The sequence below is a fragment of the Lepus europaeus genome, chromosome 1, assembly GCF_033115175.1.
Source record: "Lepus europaeus isolate LE1 chromosome 1, mLepTim1.pri, whole genome shotgun sequence".
Lineage (NCBI taxonomy): Eukaryota > Metazoa > Chordata > Mammalia > Lagomorpha > Leporidae > Lepus > Lepus europaeus.
Window position 1 is genome coordinate 146,322,491 of NC_084827.1, and position 16,180 is coordinate 146,338,670.

Below are 16,180 nucleotides of genomic sequence, written 5' to 3' on the forward strand. Positions count from 1 at the left end.
CTTTCTCTAAGTTCATCATTAATATCTAAAAAGATACTTTTTTTTGTTTTGTTTTGTTTTTTGTAACCTGCAACTTTACTGAATTGAGTTATCAATTCCAACAGCTTTTTGGTAGTGTTTTTCCATGTACAACAGGTCATCCTCAAATGTAGATAAGTTGAATTTTTCTTTTCCAATTTTGATGCCCTTTCTTTTTTAAAAAATTATTTATTTATTTGAGAGATTTATAGAAAGAAAGAGGGAGAGACAGAGAGAAAGGTCCTCCATCCACTGGCCCACTCCCCAAATGTCTGCAATGGCCAGAGCTGGGCCAATCCAAAGCCAGGAGCCAAGAGACCTCCTGATCTCTCCCATGTGGTTGCAGGAGTCCAAGCACTCAGTCTTCAAGATGCACCATTAGATCTTTAATTTGAGATGTTTCTCTTTTTTTTAATGAAGCACTTTATTGCTATAAATAATAGTATTTTTTGTATATATCTGGGTGGTCTTATGTTGGGTACATATATATTTAATGGTATGTCTTCCTGATGAATTGAACATTTTATCAAAATGTAATGTCCTCCTTTATCTGTTTTTACAGTTTTTGATTTAAAGTCTGTTTTATCTAATATCAGGATAGTTATATTACTCACTTTTGGGTTCCGTTTGCCTGGTGTCTTTTTCCAACTCTTCACTTTCAGTCTGTAGTATCTTTGTGAAGTGAGTTTCTTGTAGGCAGCATATAGTGGGGTCGTTTTTTTTGTTTTGTTTTGTTTTGTTTTTTCTTGTTTTTTTTTTTTTTAAATCCATTCAGCCAGTGTAAGTCTTTTGGTTGGTGAATTTAATCCAATTACATTCAAAGTTAGTATTGATAGATAAGAACTAAGACCTGTCATCTTGTTGATTGAATAATGATTCTACCTGGTCTGTTAGTTAATTTGATAGTAACCTGTGTTTTCATGATGTTCACTTTTTTTTAAAGATTTATTTAGGCCGGCGCCATGGCTCAATAGGCTAATCCTCCGCCTGCAGCGCCAGCACACCGGGTTCTAGTCCCGGTTGGGGCGCCAGATTCTGTCCTGGTTGCCCCTCTTCCAGGCCAGCTCTCTGCTATGGCCCGGGAGTGCAGTGGAGGATGGCCCAAGTGCTTGGGCCCTGCACCCACATGGGAGACCAGGAGGAAGCACCTGGCTCCTGGCTTCAGATCAACACGGCATGCCGGCCGCGGCGGCCATTGGAGGGTGAACCAACGGCAAAGGAAGACCTTTCTCTCTGTCTTTCTCTCTCTCTCACTGTCCACTCTGCCTGTCAAAAAAAAAAAAAATTAAAAAATTTAAAAAGATTTATTTATTTATTTGAAAGGCAGAGTTACAGAGAGAAAGACACACACACACACACACAGAGAGAGAGAGAGAGAGAGAGAGAGAAAGAAAGAGAGAGAGAGAGAGAGAGAGAGAGAATCAATCTTCCATTCGCTTGTTCACTCCCCAGATGGCTGCAACTTAAATGGCTGCAACAGCTGGAGCAGGGCTGGTTCAAAGCCAGGAGCCAGGAGCTTCCTCCAGGTCTCCCACATGGGTGGCAGGGGCCCAAGGACCTGGGCCATTCTCTGCTGCTTTCCCAGGCACATCAGCAGGGAGCTGGATTAGAAGTGGAGCAGCTGGGACATGAACTGGTGCCCATATGTGTGCCAGCATCACAAGCAGCAGCTTTACAACTGCTATGTCGCAATGCAGGCTCCTTGTGTGTACTTCTGATGTAGAAGCCCTTCAGAATTTTCTTGTAAGGCTGGTCTGGAGGTGGTAAATTCTGTTTTTGCTTATCTGAAAAATACTATTTTTTTATTTTTTAAGAAAAATTTTATTTAATGAATATAAATTTCAAAAGTACAATTTTGGGACTGAAAAATACTTTATTTCTCCTTCACTTTTAAAGGATAGCTTCACTGGATATAATATTCTCGGTTGGAAGTTTTTTTCTTTTAAGACCTTGAATATATCATCCCACTCTCTTCTGGCCTGTAGGGTTTCCACTGAGAAGTCTGATGTTAATCTAATTGATTTTCCTTTATATGTAACTTGACACTTTTTTCTTACTGTCTTTAGGATTGTCTCCTTGTCTTTAAATTTTGACAATTTGATGACAATATGCCTTGGAGAAGACCTTTTTTGGTTGAGTCTGCTTGGGATTCTTTAAGCCTCTTATATCTGGATGTCCATGTCTCTTTCAAGACCTGGGAAATTTTCAGCTATTATTTCATTTAGCAGGTTCTCAATGCCTTTTTCCTTTTCTTCTCCTTCAGGAATACAAGTTATACAAATATTTGATCATTTAATGGTATCCCATATTTTGTGTAGACTTTATTCATTCTTTTTAATTATTTTCTCTTTATTTTTTTCTGGTTGGGTTATTTCAAAATTTTTGTTCTCAAGATCAGAAATTCTTTCCTCCATTTGGTCTATCCTGCTATTAAAGCTCTCAATCATATTTTTTTATTTCACTGATTGAAGATTTCAGTCTCTGAAATTTCTATTTGATTGTTCTTAACAAGTTCTATCTCCTTAGCAATATTTTCATTTATGTCACTCACTGATTTTCTCATTTATTTAATCTATCTGTATTCTCTTGCATCTTGTTGAGTTTCCTTACAATCATTATTTTGAATTCTGTATCTGTCATTCATAGGTCATGCAGTTCAGGGTCTAATTCTGGAGGAGCATTATGTTCTTTTGGAAGTCTATCTGGGTCTCCCACATGGGTGCCAGGAAACCTATCACTTGCTATCCCATCACCTTACTGCCTTACTTCTTCAAGTCTCCTGTGTGATTATTGCTTTTGATATTATAAACAAAAAGCAATACCAGATGTTTGAATAGGAAAAGATAATTAAATCTTGTTTGCAGAGATTATTTTAGTAGATATATAGAATAAATTAAAATAGAAGGGTAAGAGGCCAGTGTTGTGTCACAGGGGTTAAGCTGCTCCTTGCAACCCTAACATCCCATCCCAGTGCTGGTTCACATCATGGCCACTCTCCTTCTAGTCCATCTTCCTACTAACACACCTGGGAAGGCAGCAAAAGATGACCTAAGTACTTGTACCCCTGACACCCACATGAGAGACCAGGAAAGAATGCCTCGTTTCAGCCTAGTACAGTACCTGGTTGTTTGGGAAATGAACCAGTACAAGGAAGACCCCTCTCCCTCCCCCCATCTCTTTCTTTCTCTCTGTTGTTCTGCCTTTCAAATAAATAAGTAAATCTTTAAAGATGATTAGGGTATGATACAATATGGGTAGAAGTTGAAAAGAATAAAAGAATCGTGTAGATGTATTACTACACTTAAAAAAAAGATTATTTATTTGAAAGGCAGAGAGAGAGAGAGAGAGAGAGAACTTTTATCTGCTAGTTTACTCCCCAAATGGCTGCAACAGCCAGCGCTGGGCCAGGCTGAAGGGAAGGAGCCAGGAGCTTCATGTAAGTCTCCCATGTGGGTGCAGGTGCCCAAGTACCAAGGCCACATTCTACAGATTTCCCAGGCATATCAGTAGGGAGCTGGATCAGAAGTGGAACAGCCAGGACTCAAAACTGGTGCCCATATGGGATGCTAGTGCTGCAGCAGTGGCTTTACCCACTGCACCACAGTGCCAGCCCCATAAATATATGTTTAATAAAAGATAAAATAGAGGGATGAGAGTTTGACGCAGCCATTATGACACTGCCTAGAACAACCTGTATCAAAGTGCCTGGCTTCAAGTCTCAGCTCCACTTTTGATTCCAGCTGCCTGCTAAAACACATCCTGAGAAGCAGCAGGTGATGGGATAGCAAGTGATAGGTTTCCTGGCACCCATGTGGGAGACCCAGATAGACTTCCAAGCTTCTGGCTTATCCCTAGCTGTTAGGGGGCATTTAAGGAATACGCCAGTGAACAGGAGATGTCTCTCTGATTGTCTGTCTGTCTGTCTGTCTGTCTCTCTCTGTGTTTCTGCCTTTCAAATAAATTTTAAAAATTAAAAAGGAGCTTAAAATAGGAAAAAAAATGGACTGCTTTTGTTTGATGGTGCAGAATTTTGCTTTGGAATTTTGAAAAAAGTGCTAGAGATAAATGGTAACAACGGTTGCAGAACAGTGTAAAACTCAATGCCTCAGAACTATACACTGAAAAATTATTAAGATAATTGTTATACATATTTTACCATAATAAAAAATAAGAACAAATAAGTAAGAAGAGAGTTGCATTATGATACTATATATTCTTGGAACTGGTGCTGCACCACAATGCTGACTTCTCATATGGGCCCCAGTTCATGTCCTAGTGTCTCCACTTCTGATTCTGCTCCCTGCTGGTGTGCCTGAAAAAGTGGAAGATGGCTCAAGTCCTTGGGCCCCTGCAACCGTGTGGGAGACCCAGATGAAGCTCTTGCCTCAGCCTTGGCTGGTCCAGCCCCAGCCATCGCAGCCATTTGGGAAGCAACCAGTAGATGGAATATCTCTCTCGATGTCTCTTCCCCTCTCTCTGTAACTCTGCCTTTCAAATAAATCAATAAATCTTTTTTTTTTTTTGGACAGGCAGAGTTAGACAGAGACAGAGAGAAAGGTCTTCCCTCCGTTGGTTCACCCCCCAAATGGCCGCTATGGCCGGCACACTGTGCGGATCCAAAGCCAGGAACCAGGTGCTTCCTCCTTGTTTCTCATGCGAGTGCAAGGCCCAAGCACTTGGGCCATCCTCCACTGCTTTCCTGGGCCACAGCAGAGAGCTGGACTGGAAGAGGAGCAACCGGGACTAGAACCCGGGGTGCCGGCACCGCAGGTGGAGGATTAGCCTAGTGAGCTGTGGCGCCGGCCTCAATAAATCACTTAAAATAAAAAAAGATACTCTGTAATCTTGGATATGGAAATGGAGAAGGAGACGCACATTTGAGAGAAAATGCAGACAAGAAATCTATAGTTCCAGTTAACTGCCAGAAGAATGACAGTTAAAGGAGCTGAGAATTTTCAGAGGTTGAGAAACAGGGTAGCAGCCAGGAACTTGGAAGGAAATATGGCCTTGTTAGAAAAATGTGTTAATTCTGGAGACTTATTGATAACTGAAGAGTTTACTTGTGGACAATTTAAAAGAACAAAGAAGATATAGAGAAAATTAAGAATGGTTATTCACGAATTGTCTGCATAAAGATGGTAAACAAGAACTTATGAGTACATGTACTCCCCTAACAACAAATAAAGAGAAAGAAAAACTAATTATTAAAGACTGAATATCTGCCAGCTAGGTTAATTAAGAAGACAAGCAATCAGAAAAATAGTGAGAATACTGAAAATTCATGTTGTCTAAGAAGTAAGTGTTAGAAAGCTTTTAGAAAGCCAGCGCCGCGGCTCACTAAGCTAATCCTCCGCCTTGCGGCGCCGGCACACCAGGTTCTAGTCCCGGTCGGGGCACCAGATTCTGTCCTGGTTGCCCCTCTTCCAGGCCAGCTCTCTGCTGTGGCCCGGGAAGGCAGTGGAGGATGGCCCAAGTGCTTGGGCCCTGCACCCCATGGGAGACCAGGAGAAGCACCTGGCTCCTGGCTTCGGATCAGCGCGGTGCGCCAGCCGCAGCGCGCCGGCCGCGGCGGCCATTGGAGGGTGAACCAACGGCACAAGGAAGACCTTTCTCTCTGTCTCTCTCTCTCACTGTCCACTCTGCCTGTCAAAAAAAAAAAAAAAAAGAAGAAGAAGAAGAAGAAAAAGAAAGCTTTTAGAGCCAAAATTGAGGGTAGTAGATGTAATTGAAAGGTCAGCAGGAAATACAATTGAAGAACTATCTTCAAATTTGAAAAGCAGGTCCCTATATTCTTAGAGGGTTTTTTATGAATAGGAAAGACAGAAATCATATTACAGAGGTTACAGGAGGGAAAAGTATGGAGAAATACAGGTGGGGATATAGGGCTCTCAAATTTTAACGATATGGGGTAGAAGTTGAAAAGAATAAAAGAATCACATAGAAGTATTACCAAACTTAGAGAATAGCATATAATAATCATAAAATTCTTACAGAACATTTTTAAAGAACCTTTTAAAAATTATTTGAAAGTCAGAGTTATGGGGGGAGGGGAGATATCTATCAGTTTTCCATCTACTAGTTCATTTCCCAAATGGCCACAACGGCCAGGGCTAGGCTGATCCGAAGCCAGGAGCCAGGAGCTTCTTCCGGGTCTCCCACGTGGGTTCAGGGATACAAGGACTTGGGCCATCTTCGACTGCTTTCCCAGGCCCATTAGCAGGGAGCTGGGTTGGAAGTGCAGCAGCCAGAGTCAGAACAGTGCCTGTATGGGATGCCCCACTGCAAACGGTGGCTTTAGCCACTACGCCACAGCATTGGGCCCCGTCTGTAAAGTTTTAAGTCCAGTAAGAATGATATTTCCCATGATGTTTGTTATTGGCACTCATCATTGTGTCCCCAAGTGCCTGATACTATTAGATTTAAACAAAGTGTCTATTGAACAATTATATATAGAACCACGAAGATTTGGTAGAATTTTGATAATTTTAAAAAAAATTTTTATAAAGATTTTTTATTTTATTTGAAAGGCAGAGTTATGGAGTGAGGAGGAAAGACAGAAAGAGAGATATTTTTCATCTGCTGGTTCACTCCCCAGGTGGCCGGAACAGCCAGGGCTTGGTCAGGCCAAAGCCAGGAGCCAGGAACTTCACCCAGATCTCCCACAAGGGTGCAGGGGCCCAATTTGGGTCATCTGCTGCTGCTTTCCCAGGCACATTAGCAAGGAGCTGGATCAGAATTAGAACAGCTGGGACTCAAACTGGGGCCCACATGGGATGCTGGCACTGCCAATGGTGGTACAGCACAGGGCCCGACCATTGGTTTTTTTGATTTTTTTGTTTTTTATCAAAGATTTATTTATTTGAAAGATAGAGTTTCAGAGAGGCAGAGGGAGAGAGAGCGAGAGAGGCCTTCTGTCCACTGGTTCACTCCCCAAATGGCTGCAGTGGCCGAAGCTAGACTGATCTGAAGCCAGGAGCCTGGAGCTTCTTTCAGGTCTTCCACTCGGGTGCAGGGGCCAAGGACTTTAAACATCTTCCATTGCTTTCATAGGCCATAGCAGAGAGCTGGATCAGAAGTGGAGCAGCTGGGACTTGAACCAGCACCCATATGGGATGCCAGCAGTACAGGTGGTGGCTTTACCCACTATGCCACAGTGTCGGCCCTGGAACCAACATTTAAAAACCAATGGTCGGGCTGGCACTGAGGCATATGGGCGCTGGTTCAATTCCCATCTGCTCTACTTCTGATCAGCTCTCTGCTATGGCCTATGAAAGCAATGGAAGATGGTCCAAGTCCTTGGCCTCTGCACCCATGTGGAAGATCTGGAAGAAGCTCCAGGCTCCTGGCTTCAGATTGGTCTAGCTTCGGCCATTGCAGCCATTTGGGGAGTGAACCAGTGGACAGAAGACCTCTCTCTCTCTCTCTCTCTCTCTCTCTGGCTCTGGCTCTCTTTGGCTCTCTCTCTCTGCCTCTCCCTCTCTCTTTGTGTAACTCTGACTTTCAAATAAATAAATAAATCTATAAAAAAAAAAAAAAAAAGTTGGTCCCAGGAGTCTTATGTGTTGCTCAGTCTGTTTACTGATATGGTTAATTTAATCACAATTTGTGACTATCAGAAGGCTTTCATTACAAGCAGTTGATTATGTTTATTGACAGTGAAAAGGGTTATTAAGCAGTGGTAGGACAGTTAATGTTATTTAAAATTCTTAACCTAAATACTGCTTGTTACAAGGAATTTTTTTTTAAATCAGCATGTTGATTTTTGTCAAGTGGAATTATAAATATTTGTGACATTTGGTACGATCTGGCTGGACTATAGTAGAGCCAAGGACATAATGAGACATGGTGATTATTCACCCCACCCACTTGTATTTGATTCTATGGATGTGTCTGTTACAGTAAATCTTAGATTTGCTCCTCTTCTGCACCACTCTCTATTCCTGTATGGCATCAGAGTTGATATATTTTTAAATATGAAACATACATTATAAATATAATAATCTTACTTTTCCCTAAGCTAGAAACCTTTTTAAAATGCCTATCCATCATTGAAAATACCTTTGGATTTATCAACAAATATTTGAGATTATTCTAAATATAGCATTTCTAATAATGTGTTAAACCCACACCAGGATCTCTTTAGGATTTCCAAATGTGCCTGAAAGGGTTTAATGTGTATAATTTTTTGCTTACTTTATATCAGAAATAACCCCATTAACTCTATTATCTGTGATAACTGGAAATTGTATTCTGTTGTTATTTTTCTACAAATATACAGGTGAATCTGTACCAGAGTACCAGATGGCTTTTCAGACAGAAGTTGGAAACCATCCCACTTTTGAAGATATGCAGGTTCTTGTGTCTAGGGAAAAACAGAGACCCAAATTCCCAGAAGCCTGGAAAGAAAACAGCCTGGTAAGAAAATACTAAATTATTGAAAAAAGGACTTCAGGCCGGCACCACGGCTCACTTGGCTAATCCTCCTCCCGCTGCGCCGGCACCCCGGGTTCTAGTCCTGGTTGGGGCGCCGGATTCTGTCCCGATTGCTCCTCTTCCAGTCCAGCTCTCTGCTGTGCCCCGGAAAGGCAGTGGAGAATGGCCCAAGTGCTTGGACCCTGTACCCGCATGAGACCAGGAGGAAGCACCTGGCTCCTGGCTTCGGATTGGTGCAGCGCTGGCCATGGCTGGGGCTGGGCCAGGCCAAAACCAGGAGCCAGGAGCTTCCGCTAGGTCTCCTACATGGGTGCAGGGACTCAAGCACTAGGGCCAACCTCCACTAATTTCCCAGGTACATTAATAGGGAGCTGGATTGGAAGTGGAACAGCTGGAACTTAAACCAGCTGGCCCAGAATGAATATGTTTTAATGTTGTCTGACACAAAAACAGGTTGCTAATAAAATGTTAATAGTTTTTATAGTTGCCAAACAAAAATCCAGCTTACGTAAGACTTTTATGTTGAATATTTTCAGATTTTTTTTATTTTAAAGACATCTACTTTTTGATTCAGCTTTAGTTTTTTCTAACTGTCAAATACTATTTAGAGGCTAATAATATGTCTGAAGTTTGCTAGGTTGGGTAACAGCTGACATAATTACCATGTTAATATTTTACGCATTATTGAAATTCTGTCTTGTCCTTTTGAGGATATCACTAATAATATTGTTAATCAGTGAGGAATTACATATTCAATGGCAGAAATTTAGGCCTGACCTAAAAGAAGCCAACATATAACCCAGGAATTCTTATTAAAAATGTGGTTCAGGGGCTGGCGCTGTGGCATAACAGATAAAGCCGCCGCCTGCAGCACTGGCATCCCATATAGGCAGCGGTTCAAGTCCCAGCTGCTCCACTTCAGATCCAGATCTCTGCTGTGGCCTGGGAAAACAGTATAAGATGTCCCAAGTCTTTGGGCCCCTGCACCCACATGGAAGATCCAAAAGAAGCTTCTGGCTCCTGGCTTCAGATAGGCGCAGCTCTGGCCATTGTGGCCAACTGGGGAGTGAACCAGCGGATGGAAGACCTCTCTCTCTCTCTCTCTCTCTGCCTCTCCTCTCTCTATGTAACTCTGACTTTAAAATAAATAAATAAATCTTTTAAAAAAAATGTAGTTCAAAAGAATGAAATATTTTTAAAGGCTCCTGCCATTTGAATGATTTTTTTGTTAGAGTATTGAACATATCTTGTAGACATCAACACACATACACATTCATGTAATTTTTTAAAGATTTAATATTTAGTTGAAAGAGTGACAGAGGGGATGGGAAACAGCTGTGACCTTAACTGTCACTGTGATATGGGATGCCAGCATTGCAAGAGCTGGCTTTTCCCACTGAGCCACAATGCTGCCCCAATATTTTTAATTCTGTATATATCTTTTTTATCTCTTTTTTAATATAAAGAGGACAAATTTTATATATACAGTTTTAAGAACATAATGATCCTTCCCACCCAACCCCCCCCGTTCCCATCCTCCCTCCTCATTCTTTATTTTTCTTTTAACTTTTACAATCACATACTTTCAATTTACTTTCTAATCACAAGCTTAACCATCCACTAAATAAAGAATTCAACATGTATTAAGTAGAGAAACCACTATTCCTCAGGAGTATAGACAAGGACTATAAACAATGATCAAATCTCAAAATAATCAGCTTCACTCATATACATTACATTTTTTATACTCTGTATATTAGGTACTACAAATCAGGAAAAACATGATATTTGTCTTTTGGGGATTGGCTTATTTCACTAAGTATAATGGTCTGCAGTTGCATCCATTTTGTTGTGAAGACAAGATATCATTCATGTTTATGGCTGAGTAGTATTCCAGTGTCTATACACACCACAGTTTCTTTATCCAGTCATCAGTTGATGGATATCTGGGTTGATTCAATATCTTAGCTATTGTGGGTTGAGCTGCTGTAAACATGGGGGTACAGATAACTCTTTCATATGTTGATTTCATTTCCTTTGGATAAATTTCCAGGAGTGGAATGACTGAGTCATATGGTAGATCTGTTTTTAGATTTCTAAGAAAGTGACATACTGTGTTACATGCTGGTTATACTTGTTTACATTCCTACCAACAGTCTACCAGGACACCTTTTCCCCCACATCCTTAATTTTCTTGACAGTAAAGGCAAAAGAAGTGAAAAAATTAATTTAGCAATTTAAATCATTTTACTGTATATTTTCACATTTCAATTTTAGATTGTCCTGGAAGGATTAGAGTATTTTCATCCTGGATCCTGACTTGAGTGTTATATCAGAGAGAGGCTACAGACATTGCCTATTTTCATACAGATTTTGATTGAATATTATCTTCATTTGCCTTCCACATTGGCTTCTGTTTCCTTTGAAGACTGAAGCCATTTTAAGTAGAAGGCAGTTGAAGAGCCTACTGTCAAGTACATATGGCCAAGACTGCCTCCAGACTGCTATGGGAACTGAGGCAGATCTCTTTTTCTTTTTTTCTCTTCAAAGATTTATTTTATTTATTTGAAAGGCAGAGTTACGGAGACAGAAGGAGAGACAGAGAGAGGTCTTCCATTTGCTGGTTCACTTCCCAAATGTCCATAACGGCCAGGGCTGGGCCAGGCTGAAGCCAGAAGCCAGGAGCTTCTTCTAGGTCTCCCACATGGGTGCAGGGGCCCAATAGGCCATCCTCTGCACATTAGCAGGGAGCTGGATTAGAACTGGAGAAACAGACTTGAACTGGCGCCTGTATGGGATGGCAGCACTGCAGCCAGCTTAATCTGCTGTGTCACAGCACTGACTCCACAGAGGTCCCTGACGGCAGGAGAGAAGCAAAATGCTCACCCAGGATTGATCAGAGGCCTCAACCTCATGGAGGAGCGCCTCTTATCCTACTAAAATGCTATATCAATCTCTCTTAGATTATTTTATTCCACCAGAGCAAATAGAATCTGCTCTTTTGAAATATCTCTTCGCCATCTTACCAATATGAGCTATGCATCATATGCATATTTGTCTGAAAAGTTCTTTATTTCCAGTTTAGATTTGGTTGCTAAGTAAGGGATTTGTAATACTTGGTTCACTTCCAAGAAATCCATTTAAACCTAATGTGCTACTGTCAATAAACTGCTTTTCTCAGTGACAGCTCAGCACTAGAGTTAAGTAGCAAGGACATAGTTTTTAAAAAGAAACAGAGAATGTGCAGCTGTGTCTGAAAGAAGGTGTTTTTGCTTTCATAATTGTACTGCATTTAACTGACTTTTTTTTAGTAACCATATTTAGAATCTTCCAAACCCAAGATATTAGTGAGTATAAAAACTAGTTTTGATTTTTAAACTGTCACTGATCCAAACATAGATCAGTTTATAAAGGAAGATTAGTTTCCTGATAAAAACAAGAGTATAGAAAATTGTGTAAGGAAAATGTTATAGTTATCTTGGAATATTGGGCTCAGGAATGATTTCTTTTCCCCATACTTTTCAGAATTTACAATAAAAATGTTCTGCATTGGCAATCTCTTACATATACACAGTTTAAGGCTATTTTATATTAAAAATTTTTTAATTAATAAACCAAAAAATTGTAGGTCAAGTTTAATTTTAAAATAGCTTTTTGTCCCTCATACATAGAATGTTCTGGCATAATCTGTTCTACTACACCAACATTCTTCATGCTTTCATTCTTTTCCAATTTTTATTGAAGATTTATTTATTTATTTATTTGAAAGGCAGAGTTAAAGCAAGAGAGAGAGACAGAGACAGAAAGAGATCTTCCATCCACTTGAGTTCACTCCCCAATTGGCTACAATGGCCGGAGCTGGGGTGATCCAAAGCCAGGAGTTTCTTTTGGGCCTCACATCTGGGTACAGGGGCCCAAGGACTTAGGCCGTCCTCCACTGCTTCCCAGGTGCATCAGCAGGGAGCTGAATCAGAAGTGGAGCAGCCGGGACTTGAACTGGCACCCATGTGGGATGCTGATGCCACAGGCAGCAGCTTAACCTGCTGCACCACAGTACCAGCCCTAAAACTTCTTTTTCTTTCTTTTAGATGAAGTTATTTATTTGTATTCATTTGTTTGAAAAACATAGTGACAGAGAGGAAGAGGGACAGGAGGATGGGGGGTGGAGGAGATTTCATCCACTGGGTCACTCTCCAAATGCCCACAACAACCAGTTCTGGGCAGGCCAAAGCTGGGAGCCAGGAACTCCATCTGAGTCTCCCACATGGGAGGTCAGAGCCCAAGCACTTGGGCCATCTTCTACTGCCTTCCCAGGCACATTAGCAGGAAGCTGGATCCAAAGCAGAGTAGTCCTGGCACTCTGATATGGCATGCAGCGTCAGCAGCTACAGCCTAACATGCTGCACTACAACTCTGGCCCCTGCAGAACTTCTTTTAATCATTCCTTTTTTTTTTTTTTGACAGGCAGAGTGGACAGTGAGAGAGACAGAGAGAAAGGTCTTCCTTTGCTGTTGGTTCACCCTCCAATGGCCGCCGCACTGTAGCCGGCACATCGCGCTGATCCAAAGGCAGGAGCCAAGTACTTCTCCTGGTCTCCCATGGGGTGCAGGGCCCAAGGACTTGGGCCATCCTCCACTGCACTCCCAGGCCACAGCAGAGAGCTGGCCTGAAGAGGGGCAACCGGGACAGAATCCGGTGCCCCGACCGGGACTAGAACCCGGTGTGCTGGTGCCACAGGCGGAGGATTAGCCTATTGAGCCATGGCGCTGGCCAATCATTCCTTTTTAAATTCTAATCCCATTTTTATATTTTCTTTCTCTTTCTTGTTATTCTCTGCTTATTGAGACTTTGTTTTCCTGGTGTCCTTTAGTTAATTGTCTGTGGTTTCCTCAGCTTTTTGAGCATATCTAACACAGTTAGCCTGAAGTCTGCCTAATAACTCCAATATAGGAGCCAATGCTGTGGCACAGCGGTTAACGCCCTGGCCTGAAGCGCTGGCATCCCATATGGGCGCCGATTTGAGACCCGGCCGCTCCACTTCCGATCCAGCTTTTGCTATGGCCTGGGAAAGCAGTAGAAGATGGCCCAAGTCTTTGGGCCATTGCACCCACATGGAAGACCCAGAAGAGGCTCCTGGCTCCTGGCTTTGGATCTGCAGAGCTCCGGCCATTGCAGCCGACTGGGGAGTGAACCAGCGGATAGAAGACCCCTCTCTCTCTCTGCCTCTCCTTTCTCTATGTAACTCTTACTTTCAAATAAATAAATAAATCTTTAAAAAAATAACTCTAATGTATAAACTTCCTCAGAGATAGTATCTTTTTATTTCTTTTTTTTTTCCTGTGAATAAGCCATATTATTTCTGTGCGTGTTTTGTAATTTTTGTTTAAAACTGAACATTCTGAACATCATGATAGCCAAAAAGGAATATAAATAGAAAAGAAATGGAAATACTCTTCAGGTCTTTGTAGTATGACTTTTGTTGGGACCCTCTTAACACTTATTCAGACCTTTCACAGTTTAGCCCTAGCCTTCACTTCCTGCTAACACTGAGCCTAAAGATCACACAGTTAGGAAAGCATGGTCTTGCCAGGTTTTTTCTGAGAAGGCATCCTGTCCTGGACATGTGCATGGTTTTCTAGGTTCCCAAGTGTATGACAAGTTTTCAAAAATACTGTTTTCCAAAGTGGACGCTGATCCAGATATGCAGTAACCATATGTTCAGAAAGAACATTAAATATCTTGCAGGTTCAAAGTTCAGAGTTGTTTATTGCAGAATTCAAATTATCGAGAAACATTGAAAATGTCATGAAGATGGCTGAAAAGGATTTTTAGCCTAAAGTGGGTTCTCAGGAAAAATACTCAGGGCCCGGCGCCGTGGCTCACTTGGCTAATCCTCCACCTGTGGCACTGGCATCCCATATGGGCACCGGGTTCTAGTCCCAGCTGCTCCTCTTCCAGTCCAGCTCTCTGCTGTGGCCCAGGAGGGCAGCAGAGGATGGCCCAAGTGCTTGGGACGCTGCACCCGCATGGGAGACCAGGAGGAAGCACCTGGATCCTGGCTTCAGATCGGCGCAACGCCGGCCATGATGGCCATTTGGGGAGTGAACCAATGGAAGAAAGACCTTTCTCTCTGTCTCTCTCTCACTGTCTGTAACTCTACCTATCAAATAAATAAAAAATCTTAAAAAAAAAAAAAGAAAAATACTCAGATTAAATATTGCATAGGATATAATTATAATAAAAATTTCTTTGTTGTTGACCCAAAATTCAAGCTTAAATGGGTATCCTATTTTTTTTGCTGACTCTGGCAGCCCTAGCATAAAACCATCATTTTGAGGGACTGGCACTTTGTGGTGCCTAGGGTTGGGCGGCTTCCTCCAGTGCCATCATCCCATATGGCACAGGTTTGAGTCCTTGCTGCTCCACTTCAAGTCCAGTGTGCTGCTAATGTGCCTGGGAGAGCAACAGAAGATGGCCCAAGTGCTTGGACCCATACCGTCCCCCTAGGAAACCTGGATGAATCTTCTGGCTCCAGGCTTTGGCCTGGCCCTTGTGGCCATTTGGGGAATGAAGCAGCAGATGGAAGACCTCTGTCTGTCTCTCCTTCTCTCTCTGCATATCTCTATCTTCCAAATAAATGTTTAAAGACCTAAAAGAAAGTAAATATTTAAAGGCACAGGAAGTGTAAATATCAGAGCAGCTAAGAAGCTTGAAGCTTAATAAAAGCAAATCCAAAAACGGTCTGAAGGGATTCTGGGTCATGGGCCACTACAGTTTCCAAATGACTTAAAACCAACTTTCATTAAAAGGGAAACTATTGTTCATTGATGATATATATGGATACTGTAAAATGGGACTATTTTTGCTATTATTAATGGAACTGATGTAAAGTACAGGTGCCTCTAAGTTTTGTTGTTGTTGTTTTTAAAGATACATTTATCTATTTGAGAGGCAGAGTTACAGACGGAGACAGGGAGAGACAGAGACGTCTTCCATCTGCCGGTTCACTCCCTAAATAGCCACAATAGCAGGGCTGGCCCAAGCCGTAGCCGGGAGCCAGGAATTTTCTACAGGTCTCCCACATGGGTGCAGGGGTGCAAGCACTTGGACCATCTTCCACTACTTTCCCAGACCATCAGCAGGGAGCTGGATCGGAAGTGGAATAGCTGGGACTCCAACCGGCATCCACATGGGTGCCACAGGCAGAGGCTTAACTTACTATGTCCCATGCCTTTAAGTTTTAAGGTTGAAATGAAGCACCCTTGACTAGGAATAGAGGAGAAAATGCTCTCCTGGGTATATAAGATTGCCATATGGAAAAATACCATAAAACCTAAAACTTAACTCTGGAGTCGAATTAGTGGCTATTGATTTAAATAACAGGACTGTGAATAAACAGCAGTGACACAAACTGTGGCCTTGAAAAAAAAAACTACAGCTGCTTACTCTAAGGAGATAAGTTAAAGCTTGCTTGTTTACTTGCTCCTTACCATTTGAGAATTCCTAAAAATGTTTGCCTTTTGAGAACCATCTTCTAGGAAAAAAAACAGAGGGAGAGATTTATTTATTTATTTGAAAGAGATAGAGAAAGAGAGAGATACCAAGAGACTGATCTTCCGTCCACTGGTTCACTCTAAATGGCCACAATGGCTGGGGCTGTGTCAGGCTGAAACCAGGAGCCAGGAGCTTCATCTAGGTCTCCAACATGGGAGCAGGGACTTGGGCCATC

At 42.0% G+C, this 16,180-nt stretch overlaps 1 protein-coding gene across 2 annotated transcripts in view; it reads left to right on the top strand.

The window, feature by feature from the left end:
* Nucleotides 1-16,180, top strand: part of BMPR2 (bone morphogenetic protein receptor type 2) — a 177,472-nt gene that overhangs the window by 148,152 nt on the left and 13,140 nt on the right. For both annotated transcript variants that reach the window (XM_062190049.1, XM_062190042.1), the window contains exon 10: nucleotides 8,297-8,433. In XM_062190049.1, coding sequence (XP_062046033.1) covers nucleotides 8,297-8,433 — 137 coding nt within the window. The remainder of the gene's footprint in view (nucleotides 1-8,296; nucleotides 8,434-16,180) is intronic.